General features: G+C 43.2%; 1 protein-coding gene and 1 non-coding gene across 4 annotated transcripts in view; both read right to left on the bottom strand.

The window, feature by feature from the left end:
• AGMO (alkylglycerol monooxygenase) overlaps nucleotides 1-26242 on the bottom strand; it is a 342244-nt gene that overhangs the window by 97490 nt on the left and 218512 nt on the right. For all 3 annotated transcript variants that reach the window (XM_029071245.2, XM_029071247.2, XM_029071246.2), the window contains one exon: nucleotides 25979-26084. In XM_029071245.2, coding sequence (XP_028927078.1) covers nucleotides 25979-26084 — 106 coding nt within the window. The remainder of the gene's footprint in view (nucleotides 1-25978; nucleotides 26085-26242) is intronic.
• LOC114813983 lies at nucleotides 13862-13970 on the bottom strand. Its single transcript, XR_003761727.1, has one exon. It is a non-coding gene; the product is annotated as a U6 spliceosomal RNA (small nuclear RNA).

The raw sequence follows: 26242 nt of genomic DNA, 5'->3' as shown, positions 1-26242 counted from the left end.
TCAAGGGTGATATAAATTGTAGTGGGAAAATAGGGTCCAGTTGATATAATAATGTTGGTATTTGTTAAGCGCTTACTATGTGCAGAGCACTGTTCTAAGCGCTGGGGTAGACACAAGGGAATCAGATTGTCCCACGTGGGGTTCACAGTCTTAATCCCCATTTTACAGATGATATAACTGCGGCACAGAGAAGTTAAATGACTTGCCCACAGTCACACAGCTGACAAGTGGTGGAGCCGGAATTCGAACCCATGACCCCTGACTCTAAAGCCCATGCTCTTTCCACTGAGCCATGCTGCTTCTCTGATATAAGATAATCAGGTCCAACACGGTCCCATGTTGAGCTCACACGGTTTATTCAATCTATCCATCAGTGGTATTTATTGTGCATTTAATGTGTGCAGAACTTAGTACAGTACAAGCATTTAGTACAGCGCTAAACACTTAGTATAGTGTTCTCCACACAGTAAGCACTCAATAAATACGATTGAATGAACAAACACTATTAGGAGTTTGGGAGAGGAATCAATGATATTTACTCAACGCTTACCATGTATAGAAAACTGTACTAAGTGCTTAGGAGAGTACAACACAATAGAGTTGGTAGATACGTTCCCTGTAGACAAAGAGCTAAAACAGACGTTACTATGAATAAATGACTTATGGGTAGGTACAAAAGTGCTGATCACTTTTCTATTCTTGGTCTTCCTTCTCCCTTCATTCTCTGTAAATAATGATTTATCAATCTTCCCGTTAAAATTGAAAGCCACTTGAGGGCAGGGATTGTGGGTCTGGATACCGATGCACTCTCCTAAACAATTAGTAGACTGCCTAGAACCGAGTAGATACTCACTAAATAATAATAATAATAATGGTATTTATTAAGCACTTACTCTGTGCCAAGCACTGTTCTAAGCACTGGGATAGATACAGGTGACCAGGTTGTCCTATGTGGGGCTCAGAGTCTTCAAATACCAATGACTGACTTAGTCCCATACCTGAACTGTTTTAGCCTTTGCAATTACAATGGCTATTAGTGGTACTCAAGATTCTCAGATCATTTCTTTGTTTATTTCCCCCTCCAACTCCTCTCCGTGCCAAACAGTCCCAATCAAGGAGCAGAGCAGCTGAAAATAAGACAGACCAATCTAAACCCTGAAGAATTTTCAATCTAATAATTATAATTATGGGTTTTGTAAAGCGCTTACTATGCGCCAAGCTCTGTATTTGCAGTGTGGTCTTTCCCACCTGGGACACTGTATTACATTTCCCTCCTTCATGAAATGGAGGTGACAAAAATGGCTATCCATTTTCTTTGCCACTGGTATTTACTAAGCAGTTCCTATGTGCTAAGCGCTGGGGTAGATATGAGCTAATCAGGTTGGACACAGTCCATGTCCCACGTGGGGCTTACAGCTTTAATCCTCATTTTCCAGAAAAGGTAACCGAGGCTCAGAGAAGTGACTTTTCCGAGGTCACCCAGAAAACACAGGAAGATGGAAATAAATATGTCTCAAAGGGAGCAGGAAGGACATGCTTATATCATACATCATACAGTCATGAAAAGGTGGGAAAAAAAAAAGATTAAGATGCATTTTCCCTAACTTCCATTACTTCTCCATGGATGCAGGTCACTACAGCCAGACTCAAGAACAGTGAAGGGGAAAGGACTCTACACTTATTCCATCTGATGTCCCATGGTAGTTGAGAATTTAGCCACATATGGCAGTAAGGGCCCCTGTCAAAATCATTTAAAAACACAAAACTGAATAAATGGTATCACATTCAATAGCATCTCACAATTCAAAACTTGATTATCTGCATTATCTTTCTTGCCTGAGAAGATATTCTGTGATCCTCGTAATTTTTCAGATCATGAATTCTCATTTCCATTAACTCTATCTCCCTGACTGGCCAGATAATTCACTGAGGCAAGCACTTCTCCTTCAACCAAACCTATGGTGTCAATCAATCTATCAATCAGTGCTATTTACTGAGTGCTTATTATGTGCAGAGCACTGTACTAAGTACTTGGGAGAGCACAATGAAACAGAATTAGCAGACACATTCCCTGCCCATAATGAGCTTATAGTCTAGAGGGAGCACGATCGCCGCTTCCAATTTATTACAACCACACGACGCAGTCTTGCAACATGTAATTGAAAAGATCCCAATATTAAACCACTGGCTTACTCCTTGTGGATGAAATAAATATATAATCCAATTTATAGCTCATTTTCAATGATACGTTCGATGGTCTCCAACTTTTCTTGATCCTTTTTTTTTTCTTTCATTTTACAATCGTAAATAAACTCTGGAAAAATTCCTTCTCGGGTTTTACCACCTGAAACTGCAGCTGTTGGCTGACACTATCAAAAGCCTCACAATTCCACACTCACGTGCAAATCTCATCAAGCGCAGACATTTCTAATTGATTCCAGAAGTTTTGTTTTTTTCTTTAGTTAAGATCAGGGGGCAAAAGAAGAATAATGAGCAGCTTTGCTAGGAGAATTGGGGGGAAGTTGTTGAGCTGGGGGGAGGGGAGAGCTTAAACGTTCCCGCTCGGCTGCGCAGCCAGAAATAGGGAGCAATTTTACGCTCAATTGGCTCAAGCATCTGCAACTATACATCCTCCCCTCTTAGTGGATGGTGGAGCAGTGAAGTCAGCCCACTGGTGAAGTCAAGGTCAGTCAACTCCCTGTCACACCTTAGTGAAACCCAATTAAAGGCACTGCTTGGTCTCGCTGAGGCTTTGTCTAATAAGCACAATTTCCTCCAAGGGCTCGTTGTCCAACAGTTGTGTCCACCGAGTGCTTTCCGCCCATCGTGCCCATCTTTCGGAAGCCAAGATACCAGTTGAAAATAAAGAACGTGGCTTGGGTTGGTTTAATTCCACGCTTGCTGACAAGGCTTTTTGTCACGAGGCTGTGTTTGCTTTCGTTTTTGGAATCTATTTCAAACACACCAGGCTATCTTGTTAGCGCATGGAGAGTGTACCGATGCTGAGGTCATAAATCATAGCTCAGAATATGGCACGCTTAACCAAGAGGAAACCCAGTGTGCGACGTAGTGCTCTTTCAAATGTGGGACAGATGATTATAACGAGGGACGGAGTAAAGTTCTGCCCAGTAGAAAACTGAGGTTGATGTGGAAATAATTTCTTAGGAGTAAATGATGTTTACTTTGAGCTGATGCTCATAATTCACCATACTGACGTTGGAAGCTTACACTAACAAATAAGTCAGGTAACAGCAAGGCAGTGAAAAATGGAAGGACATAGAAGCCAACAGGATGGAAATGAACCATGCTGCCGGGGGCGGGGGAGATGATTTTTTTTTAAATCTATTTTTACCCAAGCAGTGAAATTAATAGCGATAGGGGAAACTCATTTTGTCAATTTTAGAACCCACTCAAAATTCCTGGCTTTGCCAATTTGAAATGAGTCCCGCTTGATGGCTGTTTGAACTCATTTAGCTTTGGCAAAGGGAAACTTCCTGTTTTCCCCACAAATAGGCTTAAAAGAACATATTAAAAAGACTCAAAAGGTTTCTTGGACATAAAATAGATCTTTAAAAACCAATATTTTGATGATTTGAGTGTAAATGAATTAAAGACATGTGGATTAAATGTTTCTCTTAATGGGCATCCAACAGAAATGCCAAGTCGCTAGGCAAGACCGATCTTCTTGAACCCAAACATTTGTCTAATTGTTTCAAGACCTGTCGTGAACCCCAGATTCATCTGAGGCTTCCTAATACAGAGGCTACTGAAAGGAAGGAAACCAGGTGAAATGACCTCATCATCCAAGCAAATTAACAGAGCAACTTCATCCCCAGTAAATTGTTAGCACGTTGTGGTAAGAAGTGGGTTTACCAACTGTGTTGTATTGTACTTTACCAAGCACTTAGTAATAGTAATAATAATAATTTTGGTATGTGTAAAACATTTACTAAGTGCTAAGCACTGTTCTAAGCACTGGGGTAGATACAAGGTAATCAGGTTGTCCCCCTCAGGCTCACAGTCTTAATCCCCATTTTACAGATGAGGTAACTGAGGCAGAGAGAATTTTAGTGACTTGTCCAAGGTCACACAGCTGACAGATGGCAGAGCGGGGATTAGAACCCATGACCTCTGACTCCCAAGCCACGTTGCTTTTCTACAATGCTGTACACACTAAGAGCTCACTAAATATAATTGAATGAGTGGTTGCAGTTGCTATGCGGTAGGACCTAATAGCATTCACCTTATCCCATATTCAAACTTTTATTGAAAACCTCCCGGTTCAAAAACACCCGGCGGCCACCATTCTATTCTCCTTATCCTCAAGAAGGACAACAATTTTATAATGAGATTCATTCAATAGTATTTATTGAGCACTTACTATGTGCAGAGCACTGTACTAAGCGCTTGGAATGTAGAAATCGGCAACAGATAGAGTCCCTGCCCATTAAGAAGGCATTATCAAACCACCTTGCAGCTAACCTCTCTCTCACCCCATATCCTGTCTCTGGTCTGGAATGACCACTCTCTTCATACAATAATTTTGATATTAGTTAAGTACATACTATGTGCCAGGTACTGTACTAAGTGCTGGTGTGGATATAAGAAAATGGGGTTAGACCCAGTCCCTCTCCTACTTGGGGCTCACTGTCTCAATCCCCATTTTACAGATGAGGTAATCGAGACACAGAGACGTTAAGTGACTTGCCTAAGTTAACTCAGGAGACATGTGACGGAGCCAGGGCTAGAACCCATGACCTTCTGATCCGAGGCCCGTGCTCTATCCACTAGGCAACTCTGCTTCTATCCAACTTTCTCCCCCTTCAAAGTCTTATTGAAGGCCCATCTCCTCCAAGATGTCTTCCCTGCCTAAGCCCTCTTTTCCTTTTCTTCCACTCCCTTCTGCATCTCCCTGACTTGCTCCTTTAAATCATCGCCCTTCCCAGCACCTTATGTCTATATCTGTAATTTTATTCATTTATATAAATGTATGTCTCCTCCTCCAGACTCTATGCTTGTTGTGGGCAGGGAATGACTGTTGAATTGTACTCTCCCAAATGCTTAGTATAGTGTTCTGCACACAGTATGTATGATTATATATACAGTCTACATATGACTGACAGACTGACTGATAAAAAATTTGCTCATTTAAAAAAAGTTCCTTTAAAAGAAATTTAGGTTAAAAAAGCCACAGAGTGACAGAGCCACGTGTAATTAGTCAATCGACTTGCTACTAAGGAGCCCTTTTCTTCATACTCCACATTGTACTTCCTGAAGAAACACTACAGGCACTGAGGTAGAAATAAATAGAATTAATAGAAAGCTTTAGTATTTCAAAACATACACACTAACTACTTCTTATGGGGCATATGTCTACTCCAGGCTCTAATAAAACATCACATGGCATAGTGGTGAAACAAACAAAATGTGGTTATGGGAGTAAAGCTGGGGCAGCTGATAATGATGATTATCGAGTCATTTCTGTTTCATAGCAACTTTATGGAATTTCACCTTCAGAGGTTTCTTGGTAAAAGAATACAGAAGTTCTTTACCATTGCTTTCTTCTTTGCAGTAAAATCTCACGTCTCTGCCGTTGCTTTCGATCAACATTTTGATCGCTCGATCATCCGCCTTTGACTCTTTCCCATGCCACTGCTGCTCAGCACAAAAGAATCAACCTTATTCATTCAATCGTATTTACTGAGCACCTACTGCGTGCAGAGCACTGAACTAAGCACCTAGCATTGTACTAGCTGATCTTCGGCTTGGGTCTTTCCATTACGGGTAACCCTGATGTGAGAATACATCTCAGTGGCATAGCTCTAAGCTTCACTGGCATATAATAATGTTGGTATTTGTTAAGCAACTATGTGCAGAGCACTTTTCTAAGCCCTGGGGTAGATACAGGGTAATCAGGTTGTCCCACATGAGGCTCACAAGTCTTAATCCCTATTTTACAGATGAGGGAACTGAGGCCCAGAGAAGTGAAGTGACTTGCCCACAGTCACACAGCTGACAAGTGGCAGAGCCAGGATTCGAACCCATGATCTCTGGCTCCCAAGTCCATGCTCTTTCCACTGAGCCACGCTGCATATGCAAACTCTCCTGCCATGATAAGGTGTTGATTCATAGATGGCAGCTGACATAAAGCAAAATGATGAAGAGTAATGTCGAGGGAAAGACCTGTGGAGTTGAAGAAAGAGTGAGCAGATAAGGCAGAGAGTGCGAGTGGATATTTTCCTTCAAACCCCTAAAGTTCAGGGTCTGCTGATCTTGGTGTCTCTCTAATTCTTACTTCAAAATATAGGTCATTTTGTCGTGCAGTGGGATAAAATAGAAGGCAGAGCGGAGGCTGACAGAGACTGACAGCATGGAGTGTGTAGAGTTCTACTGTAAACAGCCACATTCAGTGGTGAGGAGGGGGAGTAAAGGGGAGGTGGTGACAAGCTGATCCTTAGTGTAGTTTGTGTGTATAATGTTGGTATTTGTTAAGCGCTTACTATGTGCAGAGCACTGTTCTAAACCCTGGGGTAGATACAGTATAATCAGGTTGTCCCACATGAGGCTCACAAGTCTTAATCCCTGTTTTACAGATGAGGGAACTGAGGCCCAGAGAAGTGAAGTGACTTGCCCACAGTCACACAGCTGACAAGTGGCAGAGCCGGGAGTCGAACCCATGACCTCTGACTCCGAAGCCCGGGCTCTTTCCACTGAGCCATGCTGCTTCCCCTGTAGTGTGTAGTGAATGTGTAGTGTGATCAGCTGTCCCTGTCAAAACCCACTGTCCCTGTCAAAGCCTGATAACTTTAGGGAATCTTTCCCAAACAGTTACTAATCAGTGGAATTTATGTGGCACTTTTGGAAGTGCAGTGTACTATAATAATCCCTAGGACATGGAAGGCACAAATTCAAATCCTGCTTCAGCCGCTTGCCAGCTGTGTGACTTTGGGCAAATCAGTTAACTTCTCTGTTCCTCAGTTACCTTATCTGTAAAATGGGGATGAAGACTGTGAGCACCACATGAGATAACCTGATCACCTTGTATCCTCCCCAGTGTGTAGAACAGTGCTTTGCACATAGTAAGCGCTTAACAAATGCCATTATTATTATTATTATAGGAATGTTTTATCTAAACACCGACTTTTACCAAAAAAAAAACCCAACAACCCCAAAACCACGCCAAGGTCTAAAGCATGAATTCCAGTAGCCTAGAATTTGGGGATGACGTTTGCAAGTTTGCAGGGATCAAACTCATTTCTATACTGTCCACATCTACCTTGGATTGGAGACAACCATATGCTTGAAGTTTCCCTTTGTCAACCAGACCTCTGAAAGGAATTGTCATCAACAGAACTGATGATTTTCTTTCTCTCACTTTATCAACTAAAACAACATCACACACTCTGGCCCTGATCCTACCTTTAAATATTTGAGATCTATAAAGAAAGACATTTATTTATGCATCCAGCCCTGTAAACTGACTCCACCTGAAACAGACACAATGGGCTCACTAGAAGGTAACTACCTTGAGGGCGCAGACCATATAATAACAATAATAATCATGGTATTTGTTAAGCAATTACTATGTGCTAAACACTGTTCTAAGCACCGGGGCAGATACAAGGTTAACAGGTTGTCCCACGTGAGGCTCCCGGTCTTTAATCCCCAATTTCCAGATGAGATAACTGAGACACAGAGAAGTTAAGTGACTTGCCCAAAATCACACAGCTGACAAGTGGCGGCGCTGGGATTAGAACCCATGACCTCTGCCTCCCAAGTCCGTGCTCTTTCCATTAGGCCACGCTGCTTCTCACTCTATTTCTATTCTCCCAAGGACATAATAAAGTGCTCTGCACCCACTCCTGATTGAGTGGCAGTGCTTGGAGGAGCAGTGTGTTTCTTGCTCTTTAACACAAAGTCAGTCAGTTTAAACTGAGTGTTTACTGTGTGCAGAGAACTGTGCTAAGGACTTGGAAGAGAGCATTTATTGAGCTCTTACTTTGTTCAGAGAACTGAAGTAAGCACTTGGAAGACAGAAATTTAACAATATAACGGATACATTCCCTGCCCACAATGAGCTTGCAGTCTAGAGAAGCAGCGTGGCTCAAAGCAAAGAGCCCAGGCTTGGGAGTCAGAGATCATGGATTCGAATCACGGCTCTGCCACTCGTCAGCTGTGTGACTGTGGGCAAGTCACTTCACTTCTCTTTGCCTCAGTGACCTCATCTGTAAAATGGGGATGAAGACTGTGAGCCCCACGTGGGACAATCTGATTACTCTGTATCTCCCCCAGCACTTAGAACAGTGCTCGGCACATATTCAATAGTATTTATTGAGCGCTTACTATGTGCAGAGCACTGTACTAAGCGCTTGGGATGAACAAGTCGGCAACAGATAGAGACAGTCCCTGCCGTTTGACGGGCTTACAGTCTAATCGGGGGAGACGGACAGACAAGAACAATGGCACTAAACAGCGTCAAGGGGAAGAACATCTCATAAAACAGTGGCAACTAAATAGAATCAAGGCGATGTACAATTCATTAACAAAATAAATAGGGTAACGAAAATATATACAGTTGAGCGGACGGGTACAGTGCTGTGGGGATGGGAAGGGAGAGGTGGAGGAGCAGAGGGAAAAGGGGAAAATGAGGCTTTAGCTGCGGAGAGGTAAAGGGGGGATGGCAGAGGGAGTAGAGGGGGAAGAGGAGCTCAGTCTGGGAAGGCCTCTTGGAGGAGGTGATTTTTAAGTAAGGTTTTGAAGAGGGAAAGAGAATCAGTTTGGCGGAGGTGAGGAGGGAGGGCGTTCCAGGACCGCGGGAGGACGTGACCCAGGGGTCGACGGCGGGATAGGTGAGACCGAGGGACGGCGAGGAGGTGGGCGGCAGAGGAGCGGAGCGTGCGGGGTGGGCGGTAGAAAGAGAGAAGGGAGGAGAGGTAGGAAGGGGCAAGGTGATGGAGAGCCTCGAAGCCTAGAGTGAGGAGTTTTTGTTTGGAGCGGAGGTCGATAGGCAACCACTGGAGTTGTTTAAGAAGGGGAGTGACATGCCCAGATCGTTTCTGCGGGAAGATGAGCCGGGGGCGGAGTGAAGAATAGACCGGAGCGGGGCGAGAGAGGAGGAAGGGAGGTCAGAGAGAAGGCTGACACGGTAGTCTAGCCGGGATATAACGAGAGCCCATAATAGTAAGGTAGCCGTTTGGGTGGAGAGGAAAGGGCGGATCTTGGCGATATTGTAGAGGTGAAACCGGCAGGTCTTGGTAACGGATAGGATGTGTGGGGTGAACGAGAGGGACGAGTCAAGGATGACACCGAGATTGCGGGCCTGCGGGACGGGAAGGATGGTCGTGCCATCGACGGTGATGGAGAAGTCTGGGAGCGGACCGGGCTTGGGAGGGAAGATGAGGAACTCAGTCTTGCTCATGTTGAGTTTTAGGTGGCGGGCCGACATCCAGGTGGAGACGTCCCGGAGGCAGGAGGAGATGCGAGCCTGAAGGGAGGGGGAGAGGACAGGGGCGGAGATGTAGATCTGCGTGTCATCTGCGTAGAGATGGTAGTCAAAGCCGTGAGAGCGGATGAGTTCACCGAGGGAGTGAGTGTAAATGGAGAACAGAAGAGGGCCGAGAACTGACCCTTGAGGAACTCCAACAGTTAAAGGATGGGAGGGGGAGGAGGCTCCAGCGTAGGAGACCGAGAATGATCGGCCAGAGAGGTAAGAGGAGAACCAGGAGAGGACAGAGTCCGTGAAGCCAAGGTGAGATAAGGTATGGAGGAGGAGGGGATGGTCGACAGTGTCAAAGGCAGCAGAGAGGTCAAGGAGGATCAGAATGGAGTAGGAGCCATTGGATTTGGCAAGAAGGAGGTCATGGGTGACCTTAGAGAGAGCAGTCTCGGTAGAGTGGAGGGGACGGAAGCCAGATTGGAGGGGGTCTAGGAGAGAATGGGAGTTAAGGAATTCTAGGCATCGATTGTAGACGACTCGTTCTAAGATTTTGGAAAGGAAGGGTAGTAGGGAGATAGGACGATAACTGGAGGGGGAAGTGGGGTCAAGAGCGGGTTTTTTTAGGATGGGGGAGACGTGGGCGTGTTTGAAGGCAGAGGGGAAGGAGCCCTTGGAGATTGAGTGGTTAAAAATAGAAGTTAAGGAAGGGAGGAGGGCAGGGGCGATGGTTTTAAGAAGGTGAGAGGGAATGGGGTCCGTGGCGCAGGTGGAGGGGGTGGCACTTGCGAGGAGGGAGGAGATCCCCTCTGAGGATACTGCAGGGAAGGATGGGAAAGTAGGGGAGGGGGTTGTTGGGGGGGAGGGGAGAGGCGGAGGGGTGACTTTGGGGAGCTCAGACCTGATCGTGTTGATTTTCGTGAGGAAATAGGTGGCCAGATCATTAGGGGTGAGAGATGGGGGAGGGGGAGGAACAGGGGGCCTAAGGAGAGAGTTAAAGGTCCGGAACAATCGGCGGGGGTGACGGGCATGGGTGTCGATGAGGGAGGAGAAGAAGCTTTGCCTGGCGGAGGAGAGGGCAGAGTTAAGGCAGGAAAGGATAAATTTGAAGTGTGTGAGGTCGGCTTGGTGCTTGGACTTTCGCCAGCGGCGCTCAGCAGCTCGAGCATAGGAGCGTAGGAGGCGGACGGAGGAGGTGATCCAGGGCTGTGGGTTAGTGGCGCGAGAGCGGCGGAGGGAAAGGGGGGCGAGAGAGTCGAGATGAGTAGAGAGGGTGGAGTTGAGAGCGGAGACCTGATCGTCGAGAGTGGGAAGAGAGGACAGGGCGGCAAGGTGAGGCGAGATGCTATTGGAAAGACGGATGGGATCGAGAGAGCGGAGGTCTCTGTGGGGCAGTAGCGAAGATCTGCAGGGGGAGGGAGTGTGAGAGATGAGGCAGGTGAGAAGGTTATGGTCCGAGAGAGGGATTTCAGAGTTGGTGAGTGAGGAGATAGTGCAGCGGTAGGAGATGACGAGATCGAGGGTGTGACCGAGTCGGTGAGTGGGCGCGGTATGGTGGAGGAGGAGGTCGGCAGAGTCGAGGAGGGATAGCAGGCGGGCGGCAGAGGAGTCGTCGGGTACATCCGTATGGATGTTGAAGTCTCCAAGGATCAGAGTGGGCAGAGAGAAGGAGAGAAGGAAGGTGAGAAAGGGGTCAAGGTGGTTGAAGAAGTCGGAGGTGGGACCGGGAGGGCGGTAGATGACGGCGACAAGTAACTGGAGTGGGTGGTAGAGGCGACACATAGTAAGCACTTAACAAATACCAACATTATTATTATTATTATTAGAGTGGGAGGCTGTCATTAATATAAATAAATAAATTACAGAAAGGAACATAAGTGCTGTGGGGCTGGTAGGGAGGATAATTAAAGGGAATAAATCAGGGAGAGGAAGAAGAGCAGAAGCAAAGGTAAAGAGGGCTTAGTCAGGGAAAGCCTCTTGGAGGAGAAGTGCCTTGAATAAGACTTTGAAGGAGAGGAGAGTCATTGTCTAATATGAAGAGGGAGGGTGTTGCAGGCCAGAGGGAGGATGTGGGAGAGGGGTCAGCGGTGAGATAGACGAGATTGAGGTACAGTGAGAAGGTCGGCATGAGAAGAGAGAACTGTGCGGGCTGGGCTGGTAGAAGGAGAGTAGGGAGGAGAGGTAGGAGGGGACAACGTGATGATCGATTGTAATGCTTTTTGGATACCAAATTTCAAAGCACACCAGAAGGAGACACTTATTTAGTAGTCATTATAAAATTGTGCAACTTGTCTCTGATAAGATTATCCGTAATACTGCATTTATTCTCACAGCAGCCCTCCTTTCATAGATAATAATAAGAGAAGCAGCAGGGACCAATGGAGAGAGCATGTACCTAGGAGTGAGAAAACCTGCCTTCTAATCCTAGCTCCATCAATTTTCTGTGTGTAACCTTGAGCAAGCCCTTCTCTGGGCTTTAGTCACCGCATCTGCAAAATGGGGATTAAGACTGTAAACCTCATATGAGATAGGGACTGTGTCCAACCTGATTAACTTGTATAATAATAATAATAATGTTGGTATTTGTTAAGTGCTTACTATGTGCAGAGCACTGTTCTAAGCTCTGGGGTAGATACAGGGTAATCAGGTTGTCCCACGTGAGGCTCACAGTTAATCCCCATTTTACAGATGAGGTAGCCGAGGCACAGAGAAGTTAAGTGACTTGCCCACAGTCACAGAGCTGACAAGTGGCAGAGCTGGGAGTCGAACCTATGACTCCGAAGCCCAGGCTCTTTCCACTGAGCCACGCTGCTTCCCCAGCATTTAGAACAATGCCTGACACATAGTAAGTGTTTAACAGATAACATTAAAACAAACAAGCAACAACAACAATAAAACCAAGAGCACAAACCTGGGAGTCAGAGGACTCGGGTTCTAATCCCAGCTCTGCCACTTGCCTGCTGGGTGACCTTGGGCACATCACTTAGCTTCTTCATGCCTCAGTTTCCTCATCTATAAAACGGGAAGTAAATGCCTGTTCTCCCATCTATTTAAGTGGGCTCAGTTCTTGCAGCATTAGTTATTGTTAAGGATAAAAAAAAAATGTTTTGATAAAATCTAGAAAAACCTTTGAGGAACAGCCATTGTGTCTGACGTGAATAACTATTGTCTACCCCAGAACTTGGAGCAATCCCTGACACATAGTAAATGCTTAGGAATTATGATTATTATGATTATGATTATTATGATTATGATTATTAATAAAGTAAATTGAAGCCCAGAACGGGCAGTGATTTGCCAGAATGCAGACAAATTCAGTGGGAGAAATAGGATTGAAGGAAAAGGTTTCCACATTCATATCCTGCCCTTTCCCTACAAACCTACAGCACTTCCCTAACAAGACAAATTCCATTCCCCTGCCCTGGAAATGGCATGCAATTATACTATTTAGGTTAATGGCCAAAGAAGTTGTAATTATTCCATTGTGCTTTCTATTGTCTAAACCACAGGTCTTTGCCTGGCAAAAGTTAAACTAACATCCTGTATTGATGTCTTAAACAGAAAAGAAATTATGTCAAGGGCATGGACTTTCTTTGTCACCCTCATAACTTACTAAAACAAAAACTAATTTTGCTCAAAGCCATGGTCTTCAAGGAAACCAAATGCCCTGCTCCTGATTGGGCTGGGGTGACCAGAGATGTCGCTGACTAGTCATAAAAGGAATAATAATCTAATATTAATGATGGTATTTAGGAAATGCTTCCTATGTGCTAAAGCACTAGGGTAGCTACGGGATAACAAGACCAAATATAATCTCCATCTCAACAGAAGGGAGAACAGCTATTTTGTTCCCATTTTACATATGAGGGAACTGAGGCACAGAAAATTAAGTGACTGGTGCAAGGTCACAGAGCAGGCGGAGGGTGATACTGGTACAACCAGACCAGTGCTCTTTTCATTAGGCTTGTTACTTATGGAGGTCCATCAGAACATTCCCTCTGACTGTAAGGTTGTTGCAGGCAAGGAATATGTCTACCAACTCTGTTATAATATACTCTCACAAGCTCTTGGAATAGTGTTCTGCACACGGGAAGCACTTGATAAATGCAATTGATTGACTATTGAGTTGATGTTCACAGCAACATGCCTTAGGGAATGTTTCTGTTTACTGTTGTACTATACTCTCCCATTATTATGATGATAATAATAATTATGGCATTTGTTAAGTACTTATTATGTGTTAGGCCCTGTACTAAAGTGCTGGGGTGGATACAAGCAAATCAGGTTGGACACAGTCCCTGTCCCACCTGAGACTCACAGTCTATTTGGGAATCACAGTCTTAATACCCATTTTACAGATGATTCATTCAATAGTATTGCAGATGAGGCAACAAGGCACAGAGAAGTGAAGTAATAATGATAACTGTGATATTTGTTAAGCACTTAATATGTTCCAGGCTCCGTACTAAGCACAGGGGCCATGCTAATCTTCTCTGTACTGTTCCAATTTTCGTATATGTGCTGCCAAAGTGAGCACAATATTTTTATGACTTTCCCTCTTAGGGTTGTACCTGGAAAATTTCCAGTCCTCTATCAGTCTCAACTATGGAAAGGAGAGTTAAGCAGAGGCATAACCATTCCATTCTTAGCTTGGGCAGTGGCTAGTGAGTGAAAGGCAATTTGCTATAAGGCAAAACTCCCCATAGCTGCGCAGCAGCGGCATGGGAGAAAGTAGAGGGTAGAGGCTCGAGCTTATTGTGCAGAAGGAGACAATGGTAAACTTTCTATGTGCCAACCACTGTTTTAAGAGCTGGGGTCGATAGAAGGTAAACAGGTTGGACTGTGTCCTACACGGGACTCACAGTCTTAATCCCCATTGTACAGATGAGGCACAGGAAAGTTGAGTGACTTGCACAAGATCACACAGCGGACAGGTGGTGGTGGCAGGACTAGAACCCAGGTCCTTCTGACTCTCAGGCCTTTTCTCCATCCATCAGGCCACGATGCTTCTCAATGTCCTTGGCATTTTATTTACATCTAACATTAAAATATGGATTCTACTTGGCCATTTCACATATTATATTCACAAATCTCCTTCCTCCACTAAATTAACATCCACGTTCTGGACTAGCAAATATAGAGCTACTTACCTCTGACCCTTTCTCCCTCCTTCTGGTGTAAAGGCTCAGCAGGCCTGATAGTTTGAAAGTTATCCACACACATACATATTGACAAAAACAAAACCCTAAATGAGTAACAGACGCACAGGTGCACCTTGGGAAGAATAGATTACGTGTGAGCAAGTGAAAAGAAGGAATGTGTGCATATAGGTGAGAGGAATGAGTGAGTGCAAGAATGAGAGAATTAGTGTGTCTGTCACATTTACCGTGAATGAGAACGTGTGAGCCAGAGAAAGCGGGTATGTTTGCAAGCAGTCAAACTGCTGGGACTCGCATGAGAACAGAAGTGGAAGAAGTTGGGATATGCATTTCACTTCCTTTTTCGATGAACATGGACGTGTGCAGCAGTAGATCACGGACAAAAGCGGGAGAGTTGACGGAATGGTCCCAATTAGAAACAACGCCCCACCTTTCCCCAGTATCCTAGAGAATTTTGGAAAATGGACTAAAAGTCTTCACATTTAGGTCACAGGTTCAAGTTCACAATCTTTGGGAAGTGACCAAAAAATTACAACCATCTGAGAGACATCTGTAGCGTTCACCATCTTTTGTGGCTTTCTGGCACCTCTCTAGCCATGGCATAATGGCTAGAACATGGGCTTGAGAGTCAGAGGGTCATGCGTTCTGATACCACTTCACCACTTCTCTACTGTGAGGCCTTGGGCAAGTCACTTAACTTCCCTGTGCTTCTCTTACCTCATCTGTAAAATGGGATTAAGATTGTAAGCCCCATGTTGGACATGGACTGTGTACAATCTGATTCGCTTGTATCCATCCTCACACTTAGTACAGTGCCTGGCATATAGTAAACACTTAACAAATACTATTATCATTATTATTATTGTTATTATTATATCAATTATCTGGAGAAGGAGTGGGACCTGTAGGAAGGTATTGAAGACGCAAAATCCCCAGAGCAGTGTTCTTAACTGAGATGCAGAAGCCATTTCCTGACTGTAGCACCCACTGTCTCTCTGCCCAGGTCCATGAGCTACAGCTTCACTTTCTCCCAAAAAACCTGGGTGCAAACTGGGATTGGTTTTGCCTGTCATTACTCAGGGAATTCATTCATTCACTCATTCATTCATTCAAGCATATTTACTGAGCACTTACTGTGTGCAAAGTTCTGTACTAAGCCCTTGGGGGAGTTGTTATTAAGTGCGGTCGAGTCATTTCCAATTAATGGAGACTCCATGGATATACTTTCTCCAGAACATCCAGACCTCTGTCGTAATACGCAACCTTTCTAATGGTTCTTCCATTACTGTTGTTCTGGTCTCTAGATGCTGATCTGCCTCTTAATAATGTTGGTATTTGTTAAGCACTTACTATGTGCCAAGCACTGTTTAAGCGCTGGGGTAGATACAGGGTAATCAGATTGTCCCACGTGAGGCTCACAGTTAATCCCCATTTTACAGATGAGGGAACTGAGGCACAGAGAAGTCAAGTGACTTGCCCACAGTCACACAGCTGACAAGTGGCAGAGCAGGGATTCGAACTCATGACCTCTGACTCCCAAACCTGTGCTCTTTCCACTGAGCCACGCTTCTTCTCTACGTTTTATCCGCGACTTTTCCTAGCATTAGTGTCTTCTCCAGAGAATTAGTCCTCCTGATTATGTGACCAAAATATGCTAATCTAAATCCAGCCAGTTGGCCTCCCAAGGGGCTACTTTAGTTTAATTTGCTCTGAAATCTGTTGGTCTTTCGGGCAGTCCGTGGTATTCACATATGCCTCCTCCAACACCACAGTTCCAAAGAATCGGGACTACAGTGCAACAATAAACAGACGCATTCCCTGCCCATGACAAATTTACAGCCTAGAGGACTGTAACACACAGCAGAGGACATGTCCTCAGTGACCAGACTGTTAAACTTAATCCCTGAACTGGAAGACCCTCAGAAGGCTGGTGCAGCCTCCTACCCACAAACCCAACCCAGGGGAACTAACCGCTAATTTTTAGATCTAAAGTCACCTCAGACTTCTAGATCTAATTGAACGCTAAGGCTTGCAGAAATGCAACCTGAACAAACAAGTCTCCCCAGGTTGATCTCGGTATCACAAACATGGAGCCTGTCTGTTCCCCTTTGGGCTGATCTGTCCTACACAGACATTCAGGCCACGCCAGATGAGTCTCAAAGTCCAGGACAGAAATGGTGCTGGAGAACAGCAATCTGAACCTCTCTGAGCCAACGAGTCACTTCACATTTGAGCCCAGAATCACCACAGCTGAATTTCTGAGTGCCCATCAATCCCTTAGTGGCATTTACTGAGTGCTTACTAAGTGAAGAGCACTGTACTAAGCATTTGGGAGAGTATGATACAACAGAGTTAATTAATTACGGTATTTGTTAACTACTTACTATGTGCCAAGCGCTGTTCTAAGCACTGGGGTAGATACAAGGTGATCACGTTGCACACGGTCCCTGTCCCGCATGGGGCTCACAGTCTTAATCCTCCTTTTCCAGATGACGGAACTGAGGCCCAGAGAAGTGAAGTGACTTGCCCAAGGCTACACAGCAGACAGGTTTAGACTTGTGAGCCCGTTATTGGACAGGGATTGCCTCTATCTGTTGCCAAATTGTCCATTCCAAGCGCTTAGTACAGTGCTCTGCATATAGTAAGTACTCAGTAAATACTATTGAATGTATGAAAGTGGAGGAGTCAGAATTAGAACTCATGACCTTCTGACTCCCAGACCTGTGCTCTATTCACTACACCATGCTGCTTTTGGAGTTGGTAAACCATAGACATTAATATAAATGAATAAATGATAGTCATAATAATTATGGTATTTGTTAAGTCCTTACTGTTTGTGAAGCACTGCTTGGAAATCTGGGGCGGATACAAGATAATGAAGATGGATACAGTCCCTGTACCATATGGGGTTCACAGTCTATGTATGATGGAGTATGATTTATTCCCCATTTCACAGATGAGGAAACTGAGGCACAGAGAAGTGAGGTGACTTGTCCACAGTCACAAAGCAGATCAGTATTGGAGATGGGATTAGAACCCATGTCCTCTGACTCTCAGGCTTGTGCTCCTTCCAAAAGGCCATGCTGTTTATGTAAATATATAAGTCCCGTGGGATTGAAGATGAGGTGGAAGTCCAGTGCTCAAAGGGTACGGATCCAAGTGCGTAGAAGACGCAGAAGGGAGAGTGAGTTGGGGAAAGGAGGGCTTAGTTGAAGAAGATGCTATTCCGTGATTCCATTGATCCTTCACCTGGGCTTAAGGTACACCTAACAAAGCCTGATGCTGAGGATCGAAAAAAAACCAAAACAGGCAACTTCCTGATTAAATTTCTGATGGTCTGGATTACTTCAAGCTATTATCTTAATTGGCGGTATTTATTGAGCACTTACTGTGTGCCGAGCACTGTACTAAGCACTTAAGAGCACACTCCCCCTCCCAAGTCCTACTGAAAGCTCACCTCCTCCGGGAGGCCTTCCCAGAGTGAGCCCCCCTTTTCCTTGCTCCTCTTCCCCTCCCCATAGCCCCAACTCCCTCCCTCTGCTCTCCCCCTCTCCCCAGAACACTTGTGTCTATCCGTACATATTTATTATTCTATTTCTTATATTGATGATAATATAATATATTATATATATAATAATATATATATATTATATAATAATATAAATGATTAGAATTTTATATATATATATATATATATATATATATATATATATATATATATAATTCTAATCATTTATATTGATGCTCTTGATGTCTATTTAATTGCTTTGATGCCTGTCCGCTCCCCTTCTAGACTGTGAGCTCATAGTTGGGTAGAGATTATTTCTATTTGTTGCTGAATTGTACTTTCCAAGTGCTCAGTACAGTGCTCTGCACACAGTAAGCGCTCAATAAATTTAATGGAATGAATGAATGAGAGTACAAACACTTTTAGACTGTCAGCTCGTTATGGGCAGGGAATGTGTCAGTTTATTGTTATAGTGTACTCTCCCAAGGGCTTAGCACAGTCTTCTGTACTCAGAGACACTCAATAAATACTAGATTATATTTATTGCTATTGTTCTTGTCTGTCCATCTCCCCCGATTAGACTGTAAGCCCATCAAAGGGCAGGGACTGTCTCTATCTGTTGCCGATTTGTACATTCCAAGTGCTTAGTACAGTGCTCTGCACACAGTAAGCACTCAATAAATGCTATTGAATGAATGAATAAATACGATCAACTGAATGAATGCAATACAACAGCGTTAGCAGATACGTTCTCTGCCCATGACGAGCTGACAGACTCGAAGGGAGTCCTGGCCCCCAGAGGGAGAGAGGGAGAGGCTGACAGGATCGTGGCTTCATCAGGCCTTGCTGTCAGCTCCCGGGGTGGGAAGGTGGATGCTGGAGGCATCAGAATGCAGCTGTGGAGGTGGGATGGAGAGGGGCAGTTTCTACTCCCATGAGCAGAGAATCCCTTGATGAGTGACCCATCCCACAGAAGATCAGAAGGCCACTCATATCTTCAACAGAAAAACTTAAGTGTTTACTTAGAAAAGAAAATGGACAGGCTCTAGAGTGTTCTTGCAATATAATCCGTTCTGGCCAGCCAGTACTAATTGAATCTGAATAGAGCATATGCACCCATGAAGGAGAAGACATGTTGGAGACAAAGAAAAGAGTGAGCAGGTTTGAGAGAAACAAAAGAGAAAAAAAAAAGTAATTTTATAAGCCCCGAAACAATTACACTTAATTTTTTCAATCAAAATATATTTTAGACTCCTATAAAGAACATATGAATCTGTATTCTAGGACTTGAAATACTAGGAGAAAATACTGGATATAGAGCAAAAGCCCTTAATGTAACCAGAATTTCCCAAGCAGTGTATCAATCAATCAATCAATAGTATTTACTGAGCATTTACTTGTGCAGAGCACTGTGCTAAGTTCTTGGGAGAATACAATATCACAGAGGTGGTAGTCATGGTCCCTGTCTACAGTATCGTTGCAAAGTTGTTAGGTTCCATTTAGGAAAATATTGCTGTTGAGTTCAATTTCTGAATGCATTTACAGGAATTTAAGATCTGGTAACTGCAGATGCTCGGGTAAAATAATGGCTTAAAACCCTCAGCTTAGGCAAGACATTAAAACCATCAGGGAAGCATATTCTAATGACTCAAGTTATACCTGTGTTGCAACACACAGCCAGTTGCAGTTCAATAAATATCAGTCAGTAAATTAAAGTAATTAAAGTAAATTAAAGTAAATTGAGCACTTACTGTTTGCAGAGCATTATATTAAGCCCTCCTGACGCAGACACAATCCCTGCCTTCTAGGGGTTGACAACTAATGTCTCTATTCTCCCAAACCATCATCTTTTATAGGAAAAAATATGGTTATTATGCTGATAAAGATAATAATCGTGGCATTTGTTAAGCACTTTTTACTTGCCGGGCACTGTATTAAATGTGTGGATACAAGCAAATCGGGTTGGACACAATTCCTGTCCCGGGGCTCACATTCTTAATAGTCCTCTTCCTCCTCCTCCTTCTCCTCCTGCTTACTACTACTACTAATAATGGTTTTTGTTTTTTCGTTAAGTGCTTACAATGTACTAAGCTCTGTGGTAGATGAAAGCAAATCAGGCTGGATGCAGTCCCCGTTTCACATGGGGCTCAGAGTCTCAATCTCCACTTTCCAGATGAGGTAAAGGAGGCCCAGAGAAGTGAAGTGTCTTGTCTAAGTTCACAAAGCAGACATGTTGCAGAGCAGGGTCTAGAATCCAGGTCCTTCTGACTCCCAGACCTGTGCTCTAATTAATTGATTAATGTTGGTATTTGTTAAGCACTTACTATGTGCTGAGCACTGTTCTAAGCGCTGGGGTAGATACAGGGTAATCAGGTTGTCCCACATGGGGCTCACAGTCTTCATCTCATTTTACAGATGAGGTAACTGAGTCACAGAGAAGTGAAGTGACTTGCCCACAGTCACATAGCTGATAGGTGGCAGAGCCGGGATTAGAACCCATGACCTCTGACTCCTAAACCCGGGCTCTTTCCACTGAGCCATACTGCTTCTCTATCCACTACACTATGCTGCTTTCTCCCTTTTCACCCTGACTTCTTTTAAAATGAGGAGCTTAGTTACCATTTTCATTTCCTTCCTTTTTCGCATTGTGCTAGTCCAGACAATGTGGAAATTTGGGGCTCTGGCTGGCAATCGCTAATTTAAGTAATTGCTTTTCTGAGATCTGCATTTTGAATATTGAAATGATTTCTTGGCACTTTTATGTTGACACTGGGATGGGCCCTGCTTCAGGTGAGGACTTAGTAAATTTAAAAAAAAAAAAAAATCAGAAATTGCATAGAACATGGAATGAAATAGTGAAAGACGGAGGGTGAATCAATCCAAAGATTAACTACCCTTTGATATTCTGTTATCTATCTATTTATTTATCTTAATGTCTGCCTCCCCACCCCCACCCAGACTGTAAGCTTATTGTGGGCAGGGAATTTGTCTGTTATTGTTGTGTTGTGTTGTACTCTCCCAAGTGCTTAGTACAGTGCTCTGCACACAGTAAGCACTCAGTAAATATGCCTGAATGAATAAATGAATGAATGAATATCCACAATTCCTACCGACAAGCATTGCCTGTGACCCTAAAGAACATGGCTTCATATAGCGTTCACTCTAGGTCATTCAAATCTACACATTGAGAATGGCAAAATGTTTCAATGCTACAACCCTCAAAGTTAAACAAAAACATCCTTCAACCCCAAAGCAACTGCTGTACTCTGGTATATGCTGATTAAAAGACCAAAATAAACTTGGATTTTAAAAGAAGGATGTGACACCAATCCAATGAGAAAGAGTTGAAAATCTGTCTTAGAGGATGACTTTTTTTTTATACCTCAGATTTTTCAGTATTGTTTCCTCTTCAGGAGAAAATTCACAATAGGCTCATACATTACTTTTTTTTTCCACTGTATCATATTAACCTTATGCAGGAAATTGGCAACACTTCCAGAAACATAGCCCCTAACAAACTCTTGATCTTTAGGTCATTTGTCACACTTTCCTGCTTGTTATTAGAAAAATATGCATCACTGTATCCTGCCCTTATTCTCCTAGAAGTTTTAGAAGGTAGTTGTGTATTGCCTGTGTACACAATCCAGAAAAGTACGTGGATTAGTGGAAAGGGCCCAAGCTTGGGAGTCGGAGGTTGTGGGTTCTAATCCCAGCTCTGCCACCCATCAGCTGTGTGACTTTGGGCAAGTCACTTAACTTCTCTGGGCCTCGGTTTCCTCATCTGTATCTACCCGAGTGCTTAGAACAGTGCTTGGCACATAATCAGCACTTAACAAATATCACTATTATCATCAAAAGCAATAACCACCATCATCATCATCATCATCATCATCATCTGATTTCCATCCAGAGACTACTATCCCACTGTTTCAGAAAATCAGAAGCATGGAAGCACAACACTCAAATTATGCATAAACAATCAGAATCTAAAAATGTGACACTAAAGTGTGCACTCAGCCCTGTACATTTTGCAATGTGCAGTCTTAAATCTTTCTCTGACCCAAGGAAATCCATGTGAATGGTCTAAACTATTGCTATGTTACGTAAAGCCGACCAATACTACCAATACTATTCTGCTTGCTTGCTTGTCTGAAGCTAAAAACATGCCTTAGAAATACAGTTTAACACAGGATTTAGGGAAACACATCAGGCAAAGAGGAGGGAGTTTAGCACTGCACAGTGGCTAGGGCAGGCAGGATGGTCAGGATAACAGGATCATAATCGGCGACTGGAACTTTTGTTGGTCAATTTTCACTACATGCATAGAAAGGGAAGGCAGGAAAATCTTCAGGATTTGCATTTGGGGGGAAGGTTATCTAATTCCATTTATATTAGTAACTTTAAAATCCACCCAAACTCAGTGGAGAATATTCAGAAGAAACACAAAATGTAATCCATCCCCTCAGGGAGAATGCAATCACAACTTTTCCAAGAAATCTTCCCTGACTAGCTCCTTATTTTCCCATCCTATTCACCCTCTCTTCTGTCCTGCCTTGGGTCTGTACCCCTTAATTCTGGGGCATTTAGATAATCACCCCTCTTTCAACCCCTCAACATTTACGTACATATCCTTATACTCTTCCATTTCCTCTAAGTGTGCTTCATTTAAATTTCTCCTTCCCCCTTTAGATCGATAAGCAATTTGAGGACAGGCATGGCTTCTACTCACGTCATTGCACTGCAATAGTAATAGTAATAATATTAATGGCATTTGTTAAGTGCTTACTATGTGCTAAGTATTGTACTACTGTACAGCGCTGAGGTGGATACAAGCAAACCGGGTTGGACACAGTCCCTGTCCTTCATGGGGCTCCTAGGTTCAGTCCCTCTTTTACAGATCAGGTGACTGAAGCACAGAGAATTGAAGTGACTTGTCCAAGGTCACACAGCAGACCTGTGGCAGAGCCGGAATCGGAACCCAGGACCTTGTGACTCCAGGTCCGTACGCTAGCCACCAACTCATGCTATTTCACTACTCTCTACTCTCCCAAGCAATTGGTACAGTGCTCTGCACTGTGAATACAATTAATTAATTGATTAATAAACATGATTGATTGAGGGACTGCATACAATAAGTGCTCACCTCCTGCTTCATATCTGACAATCATTTTTCCCACCTTCAAAGCCTTATTAAAATCATATCTCCTCCAGGAGGCCTTCTTCAACTAAATCCTCATTTCCCCTACTCCCTCTCCCTTCTTCATCGCTGTTTCATTTGATTGTATACACTTTCTTCATCCTAATCTCAGGCACACAGCACTTAGGTTCACACCAGTAATTTATTTTCATGTCTTTCTCCCACTCTAGACTGAAAGACAGTCTAGATACAAGTTAATTAGGTTGGACACAGTCCCTGTTTTACATGGGGGTCCCAGTATAAATTTGAGGGAGAACTGGAGAATTAGGGCACAGAGAAGCTGTGACTTGTCCACGGTCACACAGCAAGCAATTGGCAGAGCCAGGATTAGAACCCAGCTCCTCTGACTCCCAGACCCATGATCTTTCCATTATTCCCTACTTCTACACTGATTATACCATATTCTTCCTTCATGGACCATGGACTATTTTAAGCGGGAACAAAACAAAATTACCCTGGAATGGGAGATAGATTTTTGTTGATAAAACTTGGAACAGCCTTTAAAATTCAACTATTATTTTTCTTTGTAACTTTTATTTTTCTTTCCCAGAATTCTCGCCTTGGTGACTCATCATATGCCCTGTAGGCAAGGAGAATGGATCAGGGAAATAATAGTTGACAGGTCAAGTAAATCCATGTCCCTGCCTTCTCTAGGCAACCCTAAAAGCCTTTGAAATGACCTTTTGTCTACTTCTTCAGAAAACAAAAAAGGATAAATGGGTTGAACTATATCCCCTGTCCGGTATTTTTATTTGAAACACCTCCATAAGGCCAAGCAATTTTTGCAGCTGGTCCTTTGAATGATTTCCTCAACTCCTTTCCATTCAAGAAGGCCAGCAATTTCACACAAATTTTATGTGGATGATTCGATAGGATTACAAGTTTTACAGACTATGTAATCCAAGAACATTCTGGTGGAAATGTAGACATCCAACTCAGCCTTAGCCCCACCCACCACAACCATAATTTGAATTAAAAAAACAACAACTTCATAATAAAGTAAGTATAACACTTGGTCTGATTTGATGATCTTATATCTACACCAATACATAGAAAACATTGCTTAATGTATGCTAGTAAAGTTAAACAATCATAATAGCAATAACAATAACAGCTTGTCATTCACAAGGATGACTGGAAAACTCAAAGAACAAATCAGTTTAGAAGAGTCATTTTTTTCATAAAGAGATTTTTATTCACGATCTATAAGGTGAGAAAGTTTGGGGACCATCAAAATCCTAATAAATTGGGATGAGTTCCCATCAATCAGTCAATCAATCATGTTTATTGAGAATTTACAGTATACAGAGCACTAAACTAAGTACTTGAGAGAATATATCAGTGTTGGTAGACATGTCACCTGCCCACAAGGAGCTTACAGTCTAGAGAGGGAGATGGACATTAAAATAAATTACGGGTATATACATTAGCCGGGACTCTGGAGATAGGGTGACTATCAAGTGTTAAGAAGCAACAAATCCAAAGGTAAGGGTGATGCAGAAGAAAGAAGAATTAGGAATAAGGGGCAGGGGAAATGAAGGTCATTCACTTGTATCTGAAACTTTTCGATCTCTGGCAAAATTTGAAGAATACCAGAATCCCTACAGGGTGTCGACTAACGCTTTTTTGCATTCTATGTAAAACCAAACCGAAAGAAATAGGCTTCAGTTAGAGCAGAAGAATTTTCTGTTTCTGTGGAACAGGAGGAAGGATTTTATGTCGATGGACAAAGAAAGAAAAGTATTGGAAGAGTTGCCAACAGCGTCTGTTGAGTCTCCAAACTGTGGTTCTTAAAGGAAAAAATCTCCAACCATCTGTGGATGGTTCAATCATTCAATTGCCTGGAGGCAGGAAACTCAGTTGGCCCTGTTTGAGATCCCTTCCAACTCCATTAGTTTATGAGTCTATGAAAGTTCAGGATGCATATTTGGGAAAATATGTAAAGAAATAAGAAGGGAACTGCCTGCTCAATTACGCTAGGAGAAAGGGTTATAGCATTTGATAGCTCGGTTCCAGTATTTACTATAGTAAATGCATCATCCTTATTGAGCTCATGCCAGTTTGCTAAGGGAAGCGTGTCAGGCTGGCAATATTTTAACAGGCAAAAATACCAGGGTAACTAGGAGTACACTCTGCCAATGGAATTAGAGCACTGAAACACTCTCATATCAAATGTGAAAGATTAAACCCTCCTTTCTTCTTCTCCCACTTCCTTCTGAGTTGCTCTGACTTGCTCCCTTTATTCAGCCCCTCTCCGGCTCCCCCACCTCCATCCCCACAACATTTATTCATGTTTCTGTAATTTATTTATGTTAATGCCCCTCTCCCCCTCTAGACTGTAAGCGCATTGTGGACAGGGAGCATGTCTGTGATATTCTTATATTGTACTCTCCCGAGCAATTAGTACAATGCACAGTAAGTGCTCAATAATATGACTGACTGGCTGAAGGTAGGTGAGCTCATGGGAATTGGAAATTTCAGATGTAGGAAGGTCTTGTCTTCCCTCTTTTAGCTAAGATAGATTAATGGGTTTAGAGTTCTACTACATCACAAGCTATAGGCACTATTTGTTCACTGAAATATCAATTTAGTTTAATACATAATTAACCATGTTATGGTGTCATAAAGCAACCTGAAAATACATGCTCAGGAAGATAATTGCTTAAATACAAACATCTTACCTCAAGAGCAGCAGTCAAGGCAGGAAAAAAGGGTTTCAGAAAACCAAATCTATACAGCATGAGAAATATTGAGCAGCGAGCAGTTTCCATGATAGCAGCTCTGGGTCTGAAATGACAAGATAGTTAAAATATTTTAATCTAAATATCCACTTCTCATTACAATAGTCACTATATTGACCTAGTGTATACTTCATTGTACTGCAATGTGTATATTATTATTATTAGTCATTGTTATTATTATCATACATGTTAAGCTTCTACTAT

The sequence above is a fragment of the Ornithorhynchus anatinus genome, chromosome 8, assembly GCF_004115215.2.
Source record: "Ornithorhynchus anatinus isolate Pmale09 chromosome 8, mOrnAna1.pri.v4, whole genome shotgun sequence".
Classification (NCBI taxonomy): Eukaryota; Metazoa; Chordata; class Mammalia; order Monotremata; family Ornithorhynchidae; genus Ornithorhynchus; species Ornithorhynchus anatinus.
The sequence above is the reverse complement of the archived record's forward strand: the minus strand, read 5'-3'. Positions and strand labels throughout refer to the sequence as shown.